The 17480-nt window shown below is 44.4% G+C and overlaps 2 protein-coding genes across 2 annotated transcripts in view; one reads left to right on the top strand and one right to left on the bottom strand.

Annotated features, from left to right (window-relative positions):
* traf6 (TNF receptor-associated factor 6) overlaps nucleotides 1-2167 on the top strand; it is a gene marked incomplete at its 3' end in the record, with an annotated part of 15898 nt that extends 13731 nt beyond the window's left edge. The window contains exons 8-9 of the mRNA XM_083759327.1: nucleotides 7-240; nucleotides 1532-2167. Coding sequence (XP_083615453.1) covers nucleotides 7-240; nucleotides 1532-2167 — 870 coding nt within the window. The remainder of the gene's footprint in view (nucleotides 1-6; nucleotides 241-1531) is intronic.
* A 6665-nt stretch (nucleotides 2168-8832) lies between these two features.
* trpm5 (transient receptor potential cation channel, subfamily M, member 5) overlaps nucleotides 8833-17480 on the bottom strand; it is a 94589-nt gene continuing 85941 nt past the window's right edge. The window contains exons 21-26 of the mRNA XM_083759894.1: nucleotides 15445-15613; nucleotides 14317-14495; nucleotides 11966-12098; nucleotides 11161-11233; nucleotides 9657-9747; nucleotides 8833-9069 (exon numbers count right to left, since the gene is read on the bottom strand). Coding sequence (XP_083616020.1) covers nucleotides 8927-9069; nucleotides 9657-9747; nucleotides 11161-11233; nucleotides 11966-12098; nucleotides 14317-14495; nucleotides 15445-15613 — 788 coding nt within the window. The 3' untranslated portion in view covers nucleotides 8833-8926. The remainder of the gene's footprint in view (nucleotides 9070-9656; nucleotides 9748-11160; nucleotides 11234-11965; nucleotides 12099-14316; nucleotides 14496-15444; nucleotides 15614-17480) is intronic.

Here is a 17480-nt window from a genome sequence, read left to right as displayed (position 1 = left end):
CACCAGCAGCAGCAGTCCTCTCTGTGGCCTCCGGGGGGCGCAGCAGCGGCCGCCGCCGCCGCGTCCTCCTCCGTCCTCTCTCCCGAGGACCACGGAGGCGGAGCTACTGCGGCCGTGGCGTCCTGCGCCGGCGCCGGCGGTCAGCCCAGCGAGGAGGCTCAGCGGCTGGGCGAGATGGACCGACGGCTGGTCAAACAGGACCACCAGCTGCGGGAGCTGATCATCCTGAAGGAGACGCAGGTTATTATGATTGAAATCACGTTATTATACAACCTGGTCGTTTCGAGGAAGCAATCTGATTGGTTGAAAAAGCCTTCTAGCCGTGGTTCAAACGAGCACCACCACTCCACACCCTAATCAAAACAAAGAATTCAGCTGCTCTGTTTTCCCTGAGCGCCAGCAAACTCGGTGGCTAGGCTAGCTAGTTTATTGGGACATTTGTGGTCGTAGTGACTACATCTGTCAAAAAATATGTTTTTTTTCAGCGATTGTCTTAGTTTTAAGGGTAACTGTTGTATAATTGCAATATTACACTTGAGGGTGTGGTTTAACGTGATTATTGCCACTTCAGTGATGCTTGCGGAACTCGACTACGTCTCGTTCCTGACCGCATCACTGTCGTGGCAATAATCACGTTAAACCACACCGTCTTGTGTAATATTTCTTAATTCTTGGGTTCGGTGCCTGATCCTGATTTCGGAGAATCCTACAACCATAGATAGATTGAAAAAGAGATGCCTCATTGGCCGCTGCAGTTCATTGGAGCGATGTGTGTTGAAGGAGGGGCGGAATAAATTACACTGGGGGAGGAAGCACGCCGGAAGTGTGGGAAGGCACTTTACGTCACGCTGCCACTCAAGTGTTTACTGGCCAATCACAGCACATCTTTTCCGGGACTTATCAGACCCGAACATGCGCTCTGTGACGCACGCTCATGCTTCGCAAAGGAATCTCGGTAAAGTTTTGCCCTCCCTTGAGCACATACGCTCCAGAGGTGGAAATGACCAAATATTACATAGAACAGTTGGAACAGTTTCTGAATGACAACAAACAGGAGCTGTGTAAAGAGTGTTAATGAAACATTATTCTGTGTACAATATTATTTCCCCCGCACACCTCAGTTATTGGAATTAGGTGTTAGTAATTTTTTACTAGTTGCCTAGTTTACTAGTTGTTTAACTTAGTACCCATTTGTACATTTAAAAAAGGTGTACATTGGTGACTATAACTATAATCTACCTGATCTTGAGGCCTACAAAATCGGGGGGAAAAAAAAGAAAAAAAAATGTTTTCTTATCAAATAGTCAACTAGTACCATCAAGGTCGACTAGTTGCTTAATGCCCTAGTACACACCCCTTAAGACTAAACCCCACCCATCAGAGGTTTGGCTTCCAGAGGTACCTTTCACATGAAAGGTACCTCTCAAAACCTGTAGAAGTCAGCCTGGTACAGACGAAGGGGACACGACTGTACATGTGAAAAACGTAGTTATATGTCCAGATGACCGTAGTTATATGTCTCCCTCCCCAGGCCGGCCAGCTGGCGGAGCTGAAGCGCCGCATGGCCACGCTGGAGGAGACGGTCCGCGACCTGGAGGCCCAGCAGTGCCACCAGGGCGTCTTCATCTGGCGCCTCCGGGGCTTCGCCGCGCACCTGCGCAACCAGGAGGCGGGCCTGCCCGTGGTGGAGCACAGCCCTGGCTTCTACACGGGCCGCCCGGGCTACAAGCTTTGCCTCCGCTTACACCTGCAGTCGCCCAGCGCGCCCCGCTGCTCCAACTACATCTCGCTGTTCGTGCACACCATGCAGGGCGCGTTCGACGGCGCGCTCACCTGGCCCTTCCAGGGCACCATCCGGCTGGCGGTGCTGGACCAGGGGCCCGAGGGCCAGCATCACACGGAGGTGATGGAGACTAAGCCGGACCTGCAGGCCTTCCAGAAGCCCGTCATCATGCGCAACCCGAAGGGCTTCGGCTACGTCACCTTCCTGCACCTGCAGCAGCTGCACCAGCGGCCCTTCGTCAAGGACGACACGCTGCTGGTGCGCTGCGAGGTGACGCCGCGCTTCTTCGACGCGGCGGCGGTGGGGGCGGGGCCGGCGCTGCGGCGCGAGGGAGCGGCCGTGCAGCCCCGAGGAGGACCCGAAGCGTCTGTCTTAGCCACTTAAAGGACCACTTCACCACTTTTCAACCTATCTTTATATAATAGGTCCTCACTAATAATCATGTAAAAATGGCGCAATTTTTACAGTGGGCAGTTCATAAACCGTCTTCCAGTGACATCATCAATAGGGAATCCAAGCTAGTAGAAACTGCAGGCTTTCTATTCCTGAAAAGTTGCAATGCGAAAATGGAAGCCATCGTTCTCACGATAATGAAAATCTAAACATTTTTGTAAAAAAATCTTGTTTAAAAAATAATCTGCCTAATGATGATGTCACTGGAAGACGGTTTCTAAACTGCCCACAGCCCTCCTATGAGACACAGACTGAGTAGAAAAGAATCGTGCCATTTTATCATGATTATTAGTGAGGACCTATTATATGAAGATAGGTTGACAAGTGGTGAAGTGGTCCTTTAACCCTGACCTCAAAATCTTCGAAAATCCTCCGGTTTTCTGAAATAAATATTTTCACGATTTTTTTTTTAAATAGCAGACCTACAAACTCATAGCGCGCCACTCGGTGGGGTGAGCTTGTAGATCTGCTATTGAGCTATTGATGAGCTTGTAGATCTGCTATTTTTCAATAGCTATAAATTATAACATAATGTTTAAAACACCAAAAGGGGTTCCCCCGCCCCAAAATGGGTTAAAAAACCCTAGAGGGGGTTGAGCGGAGTCCCTCACGGCTCGGTGCTGGTGTGTTTTCTGTTATTGTGTGTTGAGGAAGGCTTTCGCTGGATATAGCCCCCGATCGACTGTTTTCTGAGAAAGCCTTCCCAACAATATGGATGCTGGGGGGGTTTAAAGAGGTTAAGGGAAGGAAGTTGAAATGACAATGTACAAATCATAAGATTATTTAAAGTGGGAAGTCGGAAAGGGGGTGAGTTGTGTTTTGTTTTGGATTTACGGAATGTGTTCGGATTGGGGGAATTAATATAAAAAAGTTATCGCAGGTTTAAAATGCATCATCTCTGGAGATTTAAATGTATATCACTTCAGTTAAAGGTATATTCAGTGATTTCACTAAAAAAACCTTAGGTTTCGTTTTTGGCTAGGTGGCAAAGCCATTCATCCAATCAGGATAGAGAGCCAAAAACGAAACCTAAGGTTTTTTGACCCCCAGGGGTTAACTGGGGACTGGGAGGAACTCCTTATATGGTCAGCACACTCTATAGTAGAGAGGATTAATACAACAAAACAAAAAAATAAGTGATATTTGAATTAAGTGAAATCACTGAATATTCCTTTAACCACGTAGAGCCTTAAAAAAATCTTGAGGACTTGCACTGTACACCAAATGTCTTGGGGCGAATGTTAGTGATGCTGGGCTTTAGTTTAGTGGTCAAAGGTCAAGTATAACATTTATATATTCAATCTGTCTGGTATTCTCTCAAGTTTTCCTCGTGACATGCTGTACATTAGGGGGAAAGAGTTACACATTTACCTACCGTAATATGACATACATGTAAGGTGCTATAAAGTGACAATGTAATTCAGGGGTGCCGTTGGATGTAAAAGTGATTTATAGGGTGGACCTGAGCCAAAGAAGTCTGAGAACCCCTGTTGTAAAGCATCTGATGTGATAATGAGCAAACAGATTTCAAATCGGTCAGGCAGAAACGTATTTTCTTCATATTCAAACTTTTTGTGTTACTTTTGCTACTTAATCCATTTTTGGGCGGGAACCCCCTTTAGCTATTGGAAAATAGCAGATCTACAAGCTCATAGCGCGGCTACGAGCTTGTAGATCTGCTATTTTTGGAAAATCGTTAAAATGTGCCTCAAATCTTTGAATATATTCTTTCAGAGCGAATGTTTTTAACTCAAATCTTTGCTTCTGGGAGGTAACATTTTCAGATGGGGGTCGGCGGCCAATTACATAATATATTTGGGGTCCTTGACATGAAAAGCAAAGCTTTTGCACACCTACAAGCGAGGTGCGTAGGAGAGGGTACGGTGCCCCAAAAATCAACAAGGAAAACAACCGCACACTGTCTTCAAATGCAGTGACCACCATTTATTTACAGGGAAATAGCAACGTTTCGGCCTATGCGGCCTTCATCAGGCTATCTTTATGGGTCCTTGACATGAAATACTGAGAACCACTGACACAGAAACATGAGGTTTTTCAGAAAATTGTCGTGATTTAGAAGACATTTTTTTAATGTCGACGTCAGGCCTAAATGGGTTAATCATACCACAGCACAGTGCACACAAAAGTATGAAAAGTAGCAGTTCTGAGCAGATAGATCTGTAGATCTGCTACTTTTGAATCTGAAAAGTAACAGTTTTAGACATACTGTATTCACCCGACGGATGTAATGCTGTTTGCTGTAATGTTGACACATTCCATGAAGCATGTTAACGTCACATATTAAGATGGCAATCCATTCATATCAACATCTGGAAATTCCAGTTTTCATACTTTAGGTTTATCTATTTTGACAGGAGTTTGTTGGGACAGTATAGGAGTGTTAGTATATTTGTGATATTGCTTTTCAAAGGTTTTGAGATGGAGAATAAATCATAATTCTGAGCATCATTCTTCAGAACATCATTCTTCAGTACTGTATGTAAAACACATTGCCTACTGCTATTAGGCTATATGTTTGTTTGCTTATCTCACTTTTCTCAGAATGTCATTTTCAAATGTGCTAGTTTTTTTTTCCAAATAATTTTACATAATTTATGAATGATTGATAATATTACACATCATGTTGCTGTCTTAACAGTTCGCCATGCAGTCAACTGAAATCTTCTCTACTGCAAAGCATTGCCACTGTGGAGAAGCTACACTTCCTCATTTATTTGTGAAACATAAAATCACAGAGCTCATGCGGAATTGTATACTTTGTTGTATACGCCAGTATATGGCGTGCCAGAAATAGCAGATCTACAAGCTCACAATTGTGTCACATCACGGCACATTGTGAGCTTGTAGATCTGTTGTATTTTACAGTGTTGTGTGCCGCAATGTAGATCTATAAATTGGGCTTAAAGGAGAATTCCATGCTAGAAGGCTTTCTTACCTTTATTTGTAGTTGTTACGTCCCCACCAAAGAGGTCCAGGTGTTATTTTGTGCAAAACCTTATTGGCTATTTCCCCTACCATAAGCCCTCAATGAATTTTATTGAATGTGGCTATGGGGTGTTGTGCTAATTCGCTTATTTCCATCTCTCAAAATTATTATGTCCTGACTCCTCTCTTCATAATGTAAATACTATCCCAAGCGGCACACTTTACTACTTATTTCGATGGAAATAAGCGAATTAGCACAACACCCTATAGCGCCATTCAATTCAATGCAATTCATTGAGGGCTTATGGTAGGAGAAGGAGTTTTTGCACAAAACACCTGGACCTCTTTGGTGGGGACGTAACGAGTACAAAGAAAGGTAAGAAAGCCTTCTAGCATGGAATGATGCAGCGTGAATGACATTCAACGGCTGACTTGAGCCTGGGTTTGTTTATAAGTTAAAGGGATAGTTCAGATTTTTTTAACTTAAGCTGTATGAAATACTTGCCATTAATATAGTGGTTGCAACTGTATTAATTGATTGCCCGAGTCCTGTGGGGGGAGTTCTGCTCTGGTTTTAGTGAATATTAAGTAGTTCTGGTCATGTTGTGGGGGGCACTGGGGCCACGCAGAACTTTGACCCCTACATCACATGGAACTATTTATTGGGCGTAGTGATATGGACACAAAAAACATAGTTCTGTGTGATAGAGTGGTAAATAAATAACGAAAGTTGCACTAATATTTTAGAAATAGGTCAACAATACAAATAACGTTTGTGGATTAATTTACCTTTACTGCGTGGCCCCCCAGTGCCCCCCACAAAATGACTGGAACTACTTGATATTTCACCAAAACCAGAGCAGAACTCCCACCACGGGACTCTGGCAATCAATTAATACAGTTGCAACCACTATATTAATGGCAAGTATTTCATACAAATTAAGTTAAAAAAATCTGAACTATCCCTTTAAGCTGTGGGAAATAAAGATCATTGAACACACCCTTTGGGTTGGGATAGCACCGATGTGTATTGGCTGTGCAACGTCGGTATCTGCAGACACACACGCCTCGCCATCAGTCAGTACGTAGGCAAATAAGATGGCAAGATGGCTGGCCGATGATTGATGCCGTTTCACAAATCTGTATGATTTGGATTTGAATCGGTATGATTGGATTTTGTTCATTAAGAGAGAGTGTGCTGAAGGGATGAAATGTTCTTTTATATATATATATATATATATATATATGCAATGAAGATGTAATTGTTTTCCCTGGCACAAAAGGGGGAATGAATATAACCAAAACTAAACTAACAAACCAACCAAATATTGTTTTCTGTGCAGAATGTCCCAATGGGTGCAAGTGAAGTGTGAAAGTTTTACTACTGCAGAGCAAACTCTTTCTCTCTCTCTCTATTTTACTACTACAGAGCAAACTCTTCATGGGTCAACTGTCCCTGTCTAAGCTTTCCAATATTCCTGTGATTATCATACATTTCTGTTAGGGCTGAGCGATATTACTTCAAATATATATCTCCCCTCATTAATTAGATTCTGATTTATTAAAGAAATATATTTTTTAATAGTAAAAATTACAAGGTAATTATAAGGTAACATAAGCTATAGTAGATGGTATTGTCACGCTATACCATTGTACAGCAAACACAGGACCCCTCTTAAACACCAGGGGGGGTCCAGGAGGGAAAATCAAAAATATCTGAGTTGGAACCTAAGACCTTGACCAGCCCCATTTACCCGCTGAGAGCTGTCCATGAGGTGGACAGCCTCTGCCCCCGCCGGCGGGGGATTGGGGCTCAAGAGGTTTTTAAGCGGTTGATCAGACTAATCAATTTCTAATAATCTATTAGGACTCTTTCATGTTGAAAGGAGAACTGATCAATTATCAGTTAATTTCCAGTGGCTCTAATGATTAGAGGACTGTGGACAGTTCAGAAACAGCGCCTACTAGTGACATCATTAGGTAGGGCAGTTTTTTTTGTGTGTCCTTTTTATTTGAATGAATACGAGATATTATGGTAACGTTCCTGACGTTTCTATTAGCTTGGAATCCCCATCGATGATATCACTGGTAGGCGGGTTTCTGAACAACCCTCTGAGGTTGTGTGTGATGTTGAAATTAAACACATTCCTAGGAGCAGTAGGAGAGGAATTGTTTCTTGTTTTAACCCCATTCTGGGCCGGGAACCCCTTTTGGTGTTTTAAGCATTACGTTATACTTTAGCTATTGAAAAATAGCAGATCTACAAGCGAGTGCCGCGCTACGAGCTTGTAGATCTGCTATTTAGTGAAAAATCGTGAAAATGTGTCTCGAATCTTTGAATATATAATTATTCTTTCAGAGCGAACGTTTTTAACTCAAATCTTTGCTTCTGGGCACTGACATAGAAACATAGAGTTTTTCTTTTCAGAAAACAGTCATGATTTAGATACAGAGGTTCCCAACCACTGTTACTTGTACTTGAGCCACCCTCTGGTGGTGCTCAGAGGAGTCGCCCAAAAAATGGAGAAAAAAGACAGAAGTGTAATAAAATATTTATATTACTACAGGTAGTTCTTCTGAACAAGCAATTGGTTGAAATAGGCTCTCCAGCCGTGCTGAAATGAGCATGACAGCACACCTACAGTAGCCGTTAATAGAATGTTTGGGAACGGATGAATCACATTAGAAATATCAGCAGTTGTGCTGATTAGTGATTAGACAGTTTTGTTATAGGAATGGAACAAAAAGGGCAGGTATATGCTCCTGTATTTTAACATATATTATGGTGGTACGAGAGCCAAATATTGTCTGAGGTGGTACTTCAGTATAAAAAGGTTGGGAACCAACGATTTAGAAGACATTTGTAGAATCTGTTCTCGGGTCTAAATTGGTAATACCGGACAGAACGATCATGTACAGTATAATGTACAATATTGTTACAGTAAGAAGAACACTCCAACAAACAACAATGACTGACATCATCTGGTAAAATCTATACTGAAGTCTGAGTCTCCCTTTATGACCATTGAAAGTGAATTAAGTTTGTCAGTGGGTTTTTATAAATGTTGAACAAATCAAAAGTATTCAAAAAATACACTGTCCACCCGACAGTGACGATATAACAAATGATACTCATGTGGATAAAATATAATAGTGTTGTTTGTGTCAACTAAAACTAAGACGAAAAATGTTTTCGTCAAGTACGTACCTTTTTTCACTGGCGAAAACTAAATGAAAACTAAAGCCCACCACACACCGGCTGGGTCCCCTGCGCGTCGCCGCGTGGCGGACACGGCCGCCTCCATTATTTTCAATGAACCTATCGCACACCGGCTGCGTCCGCCGCGCGCTGGCGCGCGGTCACGCCTCGCCTGCCGCGCCGATGCACCGCTGTTCTATTTTCAAGGCGTTGCCGCGCGGCCTCCACCCGGCTATCCGTGGGCGTGGCAATGGAATATAGTCAACAAAACTCCCCAGCCGCGTGGTAGCGCGCCGCATCCTGTTGGTGTTGCCGTGCGGCTATGGCGCGCGGCAATACTGTGCCGCGGCGGTACGCGCGGCGGTCACAGACAGTGTGTGTCGGGCTTAAGCGAGTCCCAGCGCGACGCATTTAGTCGACTTAACACAAAAAAAAACATTCCAGGTGACTAAAATGTGACCAAAACTAAACGAAAAACTATTCAAGAGACTAATACGACTAAAACTAAAATCTAAATTTGCTGGCCAAAAACAACACTGATATGCTTATTCATCGATGTAAGGGAATCGTTTGTTTGCTCCGTATCCTTGGTGACCAGACGTTGCATCCTTGTCGTCTGATTGTACTTCCTGGTCTGGTTGAGCTGGAGGCGGGTCCTTGCTGGCCTTGCTGCTGCCTGTCAACGACACTGCCGTTTTGATTGGCAGATTTAAATCATCACAGTCATGTTGAATCAAACTGATTCAGTCTGATTATTATTACATTCATTCCATTTTAGTTCCGGGTTGGAACTAAAACCTTTTCCGGGTTTGCAAGGTTGCCAGGAAAACAGTCAGTCACTCATATATGATACAGTCTGTTTCTGGCGAAAATGTAACTAATTCAGTAGCAGTAACAATAGCGTTTTCTCTCAGTCAGTTGATTCTGCACATCCATATTAGTGAAGCGTTGTTTATTTGGGTGCAGTAATGACTAGTCTAAACTAAGTATGCACCCCGTTTTTTTTAACAAACACAGTTCTTATACGAGGCGATCTAAAATCCCCCCTAAGGGGATTACAACGCAAATAAAAAGTACATGAACCCGTGGATTTGCCGCCCTCTACCGATATTGACGTCAGACTTCATTGCTCTATACTGAGCCCACTCCGTGTAGCTATACCTCCTCTGATAAACCTGGAAAGTAACCCTCGTCCAAAGCAAAATAAGTGGCCAGAGAACACAAAACAAGTGAGCAAGTTGAAGATAAAGAGGTTTCTGCGGACGTGGAACTCACGTGGCGGTCTGGGAGCCTCTCTGTCACACTTGAGCGTGCTCAGAGCGAAGCACTCTGCAACCCAGGACAGCACCTCTCCACAGTACTTGATCTAAGGAGGAGGAAACCCGGAGCCCATCAATGACATGTCGAAGGTATTATGTTATGATTATATTTCACTGACTTTCCCCAGGTGTAATAATCTAAAATTGCTGCCAAGTATTTCAGGCTATTTTATTTACTCTATATCCTCTCTCTCCGTCTGACTGACTATTATGATGACTTTTATTAGGCCTATATTTTGATATCGTATATTTGGATACACATTTCCCTCTTCTTATTACTTTGCTTTTATGACGATAAGTGGAGGGGGATTGCTGCCAAACTACGTTCCATTGTGTTATACTAAGCGATAACCATAAAGCATCTGAAATGCTTTGTATAAGGCCGGCCCTCGAGTGGTTGTAAGACACTATACAAACACAAGCATTTATCTACATGATTATGTGACAATCACAACCAGGCTTATCAGTATAATGTGGGACCACCTTATTTTACGACTTTTTGGGAGGTATCAGGAGTTTAATATTAAAGGAGCATTCGGTGAGACAAAGAAAAACAAGATGTGCACATGCACGCACTACCGTGGGGAGACACGCGACAGGCCGCCGCAACAGCACGCACACCAACCCCCCCCCCCCCCCCCCCCCCCGCTCGATCGTGATTGGCGGAAGGCCCCTCGCTATCTTGATTGGATGAAGGCTGGGCCACCTAGCCGAAAACTAAAAACCCCAGGGGTTAACTGGGGACAGGGAGGAACTCCTTATATGGTCAGCAAACTCTATAGTAGGGAGGATTATTAAAAAAAAAAAAAAAGTGATATTTGAATTAAGTGAAATCACTGAATATATTAACCTGACGCTGCCAGATGGGGGCGGTATTGGGTAACCATGTTCCCCAACACAGCTTCCATCTGGGATCTCTCAAGGAGTTCAGCTAACACCGATCCGTTCCGTACCGAACCAATCAGCGTGAGCTAAGGGCGGGATATGTGCGAAACCGAATGTGAAGCTATATAGACACGTCAATATGATTGGTTGTGTTTGCACGCCCACACGGTGATAGACAGACGGTCCCATCCAATCATCTACCAAGTATCTTGAAAAAAAGGAACAGCCCCGTCATCGAATATATACCTTTAAACATAGATCGGGGGGGGGGGGGAGCGGAGAGAGAGAGAGAGAGTGTGTGAAAGGAGGGACGATCAGAGACCGAGGAAGAAAAAGAGGGAGAGAGAGAACTTGCTCCTCGGAGGTAGGAAATATGTGGGCCAGTAATGTCCGGAATTCGCCAATCAGGATGGAATAAGAATAGGACAGATCCGTCTTGATCACATGACTATGGAGATAATGTGTACTGATTTGCATGCATGATGATTGGACAAAATCTTTTAGGATCGTCTGCCACTGTCTGCCAGTCCTACTGCAAAAAATGCAAAAGATCATTGTATCTGTCACTTACGTACCTGAGCCTCCATGGACAGGAGACGTTTCTCTTGGTCCTTGAAACCACTGACGATCCTCAACAGGCTCTGGACCCTGTGTAGTCATCGACACACTGCAGTTAAATCAACTCTCTTTTGGTGTTTTAAGCATTATGTTATACTTTAGCTATTGAAAAATAGCAGATCTACAGTACAAGCTCATAGCCCGGCACCGAGTGCCTGATACGTCAGTGGTGCCAGATTACATACATGTATACATAGGAGCATTAACTTTAATCCTCCCAACACTAAAACATATCGTCATTATGTCACCATCGAAAACCAATTACACTCTGGCATTGGGTCCTTTAATCCACATCTTTATTACGTAATCATTGAGAGCTAGTTACACATATACTATGTATATGTATACGCATCAAAATTGCTGGGACGGTGCATATGCATTAAAATTGCCGGGACGGTGCATACGTATCGAAAATGCTGGGACGGTGCATACGAGTCCCGGGCGAAACTAGTACTTGCGTCACAACGCGTTGTGAGCTTGTAGATCGGCTATTTTCAGCAAGTGTAAAATCAGCCATTATGACGGCATCAAGACCCGCCAAAATACATTTTATTCGACTAAATCACCTGTAGATTTAGTCGACTAAAATCTCATGACATTTGGTCATGACATAAACTAACACTAACACATTATCCAGGTGACTAAAATGTGACTATAAAAAATAGAAATGTGCTGCCAAAAACAACACGGCCTCTACATGTCTTTTAATGGTAAAGTATATGTCCTCTACATTTCCTCTGACATAGTGACGCTGGTGTTTACTTGGACGATGTGCTCTTGAGGCGCTCCTCGCTGCTCTCCCAGCGCTGGCGCTCCAGTTTGGCCAGATAGTTCTCCTTCTGGACGGTCTCCCAGGTCATCAGCCTCTGGTCCAGCCCTGCTGGGAGGTCCCTCTCTGCACGCACGCACGCGCGCACACACGCACACAATGAATTAACAGACCGTTAATATGAGGTGACTTTAATCAGTGTTTATAGTCGCAGCAGGGGAAGTGCTCTCTGACACCGACAATAACGTGTGATGTAATGTGTCTGTCTGTTCCTATAGTCGCTACAGTGAATAGGGAAGCCTCATATGCGGTTCTCTCTACAAGACAATGTCTGTGGATTGTTGTCTCCACCAGCCGAAGGCATGGGGAGAGTATGTTTTGCACTCCGTCCGTCCGTCCGTGTGTCCGTGTGTCCGTGTGTCCGTCCGTCCGTGACCAGCTAATCTCAGCCACCGTTAACCCGGTCGATGCCAAATTTTGCACACACACTCCCTGGATGCCAACCATGAACCTCTGCCCCACACTTTCCAGAACCGCCTGTTATAGCGCCACCAGGAGGCCGCTTTGTGCAAAACAAGTTTTTGCACAGTACACCTACAGATTTTGTCCAAACATCACGCAAATTGGTACACAGTCTCTCTAGAGCCATTCAACCAAACCGGTCTTTCAGATTTCTCAGACTCCATCCTGATTGGTTAAGATTGGCTTCCAAGATTCACAGGAGTGCTCAGTTTCAAACAAAATGCTGCAAATCATGAACACATCGCGTGTGTCCGTCCGTCCGTGACCAGCTAATCTCAGCCACCGTTAACCCGGTCGATGCCAAATTTTGCACACACACTCCCTGGATGCCAACCATGAACCTCTGCCCCACACTTTCCAGAACCGCCTGTTATAGCGCCACCAGGAGGCCGCTTTGTGCAAAACAAGTTTTTGCACAGTACACCTACAGATTTTGTCCAAACATCACGCAAATTGGTACACAGTCTCTCTAGAGCCATTCAACCAAACCGGTCTTTCAGATTTCTCAGACTCCATCCTGATTGGTTAAGATTGGCTTCCAAGATTCACAGGAGTGCTCAGTTTCAAACAAAATGCTGCAAATCATGAACACATCGCGTGATTTCCGTGAAATTGTGCACCCACATTCCCACTAGGCCGAGGACGAAATGCCACATGAACAATTTCAACTCAGCCTCAAGGTGGCGCTATAACTGGCCCAAAAGTGTTTTTACCTCTAACTGCACGGATCTGTGGATAACTTTCTATGCCAACTCCCTAGAGGCCAAGGAAAAACCTTTGCCTGGAATTCTTCACATCTGCTCATCCTGGTGGAGACCTGTGCCCAGTAGGGCACTTTTTCTAGTTTGTTTTGTTACTCGCCCTATAGCCCTGACGACCTTGCAGGGTTATGTAAAGGCTAAAATAATTTTAGCCGTTGACACATTATGGTGTCAAGGAATTTTTAATTAGGCTTAAAATCACTTATATCAATATTTTTTTGGAAATCTCTATGGGACACATTGATGGTCTTTCTATCTGTGGCACCACAAAATGGCGGCCACTGCTATGCCCTATAATAGCTATAATAATAACAACAACAACAACCGTGAACCTAAGTGTTCCTGCTTGGGCTAATGGATATAGAATAACTGTGTATTGGTACCCAGGTGTTCCTGCTTGGGCTAATGGATATAGAATAACTGTGTATTGGTACCCAGGTGTTCCTGCTTGGGCTAATAGCTAGAACTAGAAAAGTGTGGTTGCCACAATCGCTTACATAGGCCCCTCCCACTAATTTTGCTAGCCAATTACAATGTCAAGTCACCCCTGTGATTATATGGAAGTAATTCGGATTTATCCCACAAAAATGCTTTTGGCTGTGTTGATGCCATCCCCCAGGACATGTGATTCAAATTTGGGATGTATTGGACATTCCGTTCGTTATTTGTGTAATTTTTTGTAAAATAGGCCCCTCCCACTAACTTCGGACGACGATTAAGGCCGAACGATACAATTTATTTTCTAAAATTCAGATTTCTTTTTAAACGCAATCGGATAGATCCAGAGATCATGTGTACCGATTTCTGTGAGATTCGGACAAAATCTTTATAGGTTTAGAAAAGCAAAGTGTGTTTTGAAGAAAATTCAAAATGGCTGTGTATTGGTACCCAGGTGTTCCTGCTTGGGCTCATAGCTAGCATAACTGTTTTTTAATTGGTACCCAGGTGTTCCTGCTTGGGCTAATAGCTAGCATAACGGTGTTTTAATTGGTACCCAGGTGTTCCTGCTTGGGCTAACACCTGGGTACCAATAGCTAGCATAACGGTGTTTTAATTGGTACCCAGGTGTTCCTGCTTGGGCTCGGGGCGTCGGAGCAGGCTGAAGAGGATCTGGGACAGGTGGCTGATGATGATGAAGGGCGGAGCCAGGGCGGGACGGCTGTGGTACTCCACGATCAGGTTGTACCTCTGGAACTTCCAGAAGATGTCTGCGTTCTCCTGCACCACCTGGAAGGTGTAGCTGCCAACAAGCAGGAGGAGCAGAGGACACCAGTTAGATGCGCAATGGAAGGTGTTGATTTCGTCGACTAAAAATGTCCGTTGACTACCTTTTTTCCACTGACAAAAACTAAATATATTGACAATTTCATCAACAAATACAAACTAGACTAAAATGTTAGGAAGGGAGTGGATTGGACTAGTGGACAAGTGATCCAGTATAAGTCATTTTACACTTGTTTGCATGCTGAAAATAGCGACGCATCGCAGTCTCAGTTTTAGTCGTCATAGCTCCGTTTTCATTTAGTTTCCATTTAGCTTTCGTCAGTGAAAAAAGGGTAGTCGACGAACTTTTTTCGTCTTAGTTTTGGTCGACAAAATCGGCGAGAGTCACAGCCCTGTACCTGAACATGGCGATGAGCAGGTTGGTGACCAGCAGGCGAGACGACCGTATACCTGAACATGGCGATGAGCAGGTTGGTGACCAGCAGGAAGACGACCGTATACCTGAACATGGCGATGAGCAGGTTGGTGACCAGCAGGCGAGACGACCGTATACCTGAACATGGCGATGAGCAGGTTGGTGACCAGCAGGCGAGACGACCGTATACCTGAACATGGCGATGAGCAGGTTGGTGACCAGCAGGCGAGACGACCGTATACCTGAACATGGCGATGAGCAGGTTGGTGACCAGCAGGCGAGACGACCGTATACCTGAACATGGCGATGAGCAGGTTGGTGACCAGCAGGAAGACGACCGTATACCTGAACATGGCGATGAGCAGGTTGGTGACCAGCAGGAAGACGACCGTATACCTGAACATGGCGATGAGCAGGTTGGTGACCAGCAGGCGAGACGACCGTATACCTGAACATGGCGATGAGCAGGTTGGTGACCAGCAGGAAGACGACCGTATACCTGAACATGGCGATGAGCAGGTTGGTGACCAGCAGGAAGACGACCGTATACCTGAACATGGCGATGAGCAGGTTGAGCAGCAGCACGTTGGTGACCAGCAGGAAGATGACCAGCAGCAGGATGACCAGCCAGTTGGCGTAGACGTTGGGACACGGTGGGAGGAGGCCCGCCATGATCTCCGACGAGTCCTCCGTGCAGTTCATGTCCGGGAAGCGAGCCGCTGTGTCGACAGACACGCCACATGTTGGAAAACGCTGTTGTTGACTTTGTCTTTTGTTTTTTATATATTTTTTATCCCACGATTTTGTAACCCATTTTTCACCCCTGTGTCAATCATTTAATGTGATCCTGGGCTCTACACACCCTCCACCAACCTAGTCCCCATATATGGGGGACAAGGGGAGAGCAACGGACTTGAACTCATGCTTCCTTCATGCCTGAGTGTCCAAGTTGCTCCTTTACACCTGACAGGGGGGAGTTTCCCTGGTTGGACGTAGCGCGTGGAAGGAACACGTTATTCCAACCAGTTCCTTTCCCCTCCATCAGGCACCCCGGCTGGCCAGGGGGAGGCTTTGTCTTTAGTCGTGGTCTTTTTTAATCAAACTTAATTTGAGGTTTTTTTAGTCATAGTTTGGTCATTTGACGTCGTGGAGGTTTTTCATAATCTGTTTACTGTTATCAACCCATAATCACCACTATATGTTTATATTATGGATGTGCCGCTGAGACATTTTGGCTGATATCGATATACCGATATAATTAATTGCTGTTTTTGCCGATAACCAATATTAGACCGATATGATCACATTCTGTATTGAAAAAAAATATTGCAAGTCAGATTTAACTTTAATACTTTTTATATGTAATATTGTGAGCTTGTAGATCTGTTCAAGCTGTTACTTTGGGCTTGTTTATCTTTAAAGACAGGCCGATTAATCGGACCGATTAATTCATCGGTCTGATTGATTAATCGAACCGATGCAGATTAATCTAAAAACAACTCAAATCGGTCAGATACCGATGTGTTTTCCGATTAATCTCCCAGCTCGTTCTTATCAAGGCCATGCAGTGGAGCCAGTATGGACATTTCCTACATCCCCCCCCCCCCCTCATTAGCAAACTCGTTTGCTAATGAAGAGTATACTCTGAATATATTCTTTCAAATGAGGTTTGGCCTTATAGATCAAACATACATGCTCAGTTTTTTAATTAATACATTTGCAACTATTTGATTAAAGGTTGTACACATCAGTGAAATTAACCACTGGGAAAATCCCTAATTGAGAGAGTGCAAGCCACCACAGCTCAAGAAACATATAGGCTGCATGGCTAACAGGGCTTAGTGCTTCCTACCATATCTCTCCTTTCTCTGGCTCTATGACTTATACGCCCATGAAAAATGGAAAATATAAATTTCATTGAGTGTATACCATTTGGAATTATACCAATCGGTTGAGATTTGGCTTATTATAGCCAAAGTTAGATATCAACGACGGGCCATTGGGTCTGTGGCGGCGGTGGTGTTTTACCTATACTTGTGAGGACCTCTGCTTGGATTCATGGTGAGTGCGCACCGAAAAGTAATTGGAATCTATTTTTCTTGGCACATTATAAACAAGTTTACTTTACCTCCTCACTGTCCTCAGTGTTTGGGACGGGACATGCGTAGGCCTGTGTCATGTGCTGTCTGCGTGCATATAAGCGCTGCCAGTGGCGGAACAACATTGGGCCGGGCCGGGGTGTGAGACAGCACGACCGGCTCCCAACAGCACCCCCCCCCCCCCCCCCTGATCGGGGGAAAAAAAACATTTACGCTAACAGTTGCTGCTAATTTGAGCAGCCGTGCATGAACGAGAGAGGAGTTGTGTGTGTGATGTGATGATCACAGTCACAGATAGAGGGAAAGTGTTATATTTTGCCTGTTATTTATGCTATATATTATTGATCGCGTCTGTGACATTGCGCAGCAGTGCACACACACGAGAGAGAGAGAGAGAGAGAGAGAGAGACACGTAGAGAGAGAGAGGTGCTGCGTTAAAAAAATAAATAGGCTACTACTCATCTTTGTGTTCTGTTTCACCTTTGCT

This window comes from Protomyctophum parallelum, assembly GCF_964188405.1.
Source record: "Protomyctophum parallelum genome assembly, chromosome: 2".
In the NCBI taxonomy this organism is placed as follows: domain Eukaryota; kingdom Metazoa; phylum Chordata; class Actinopteri; order Myctophiformes; family Myctophidae; genus Protomyctophum; species Protomyctophum parallelum.
This window is presented reverse-complemented; position numbering and strand designations above follow the sequence as displayed.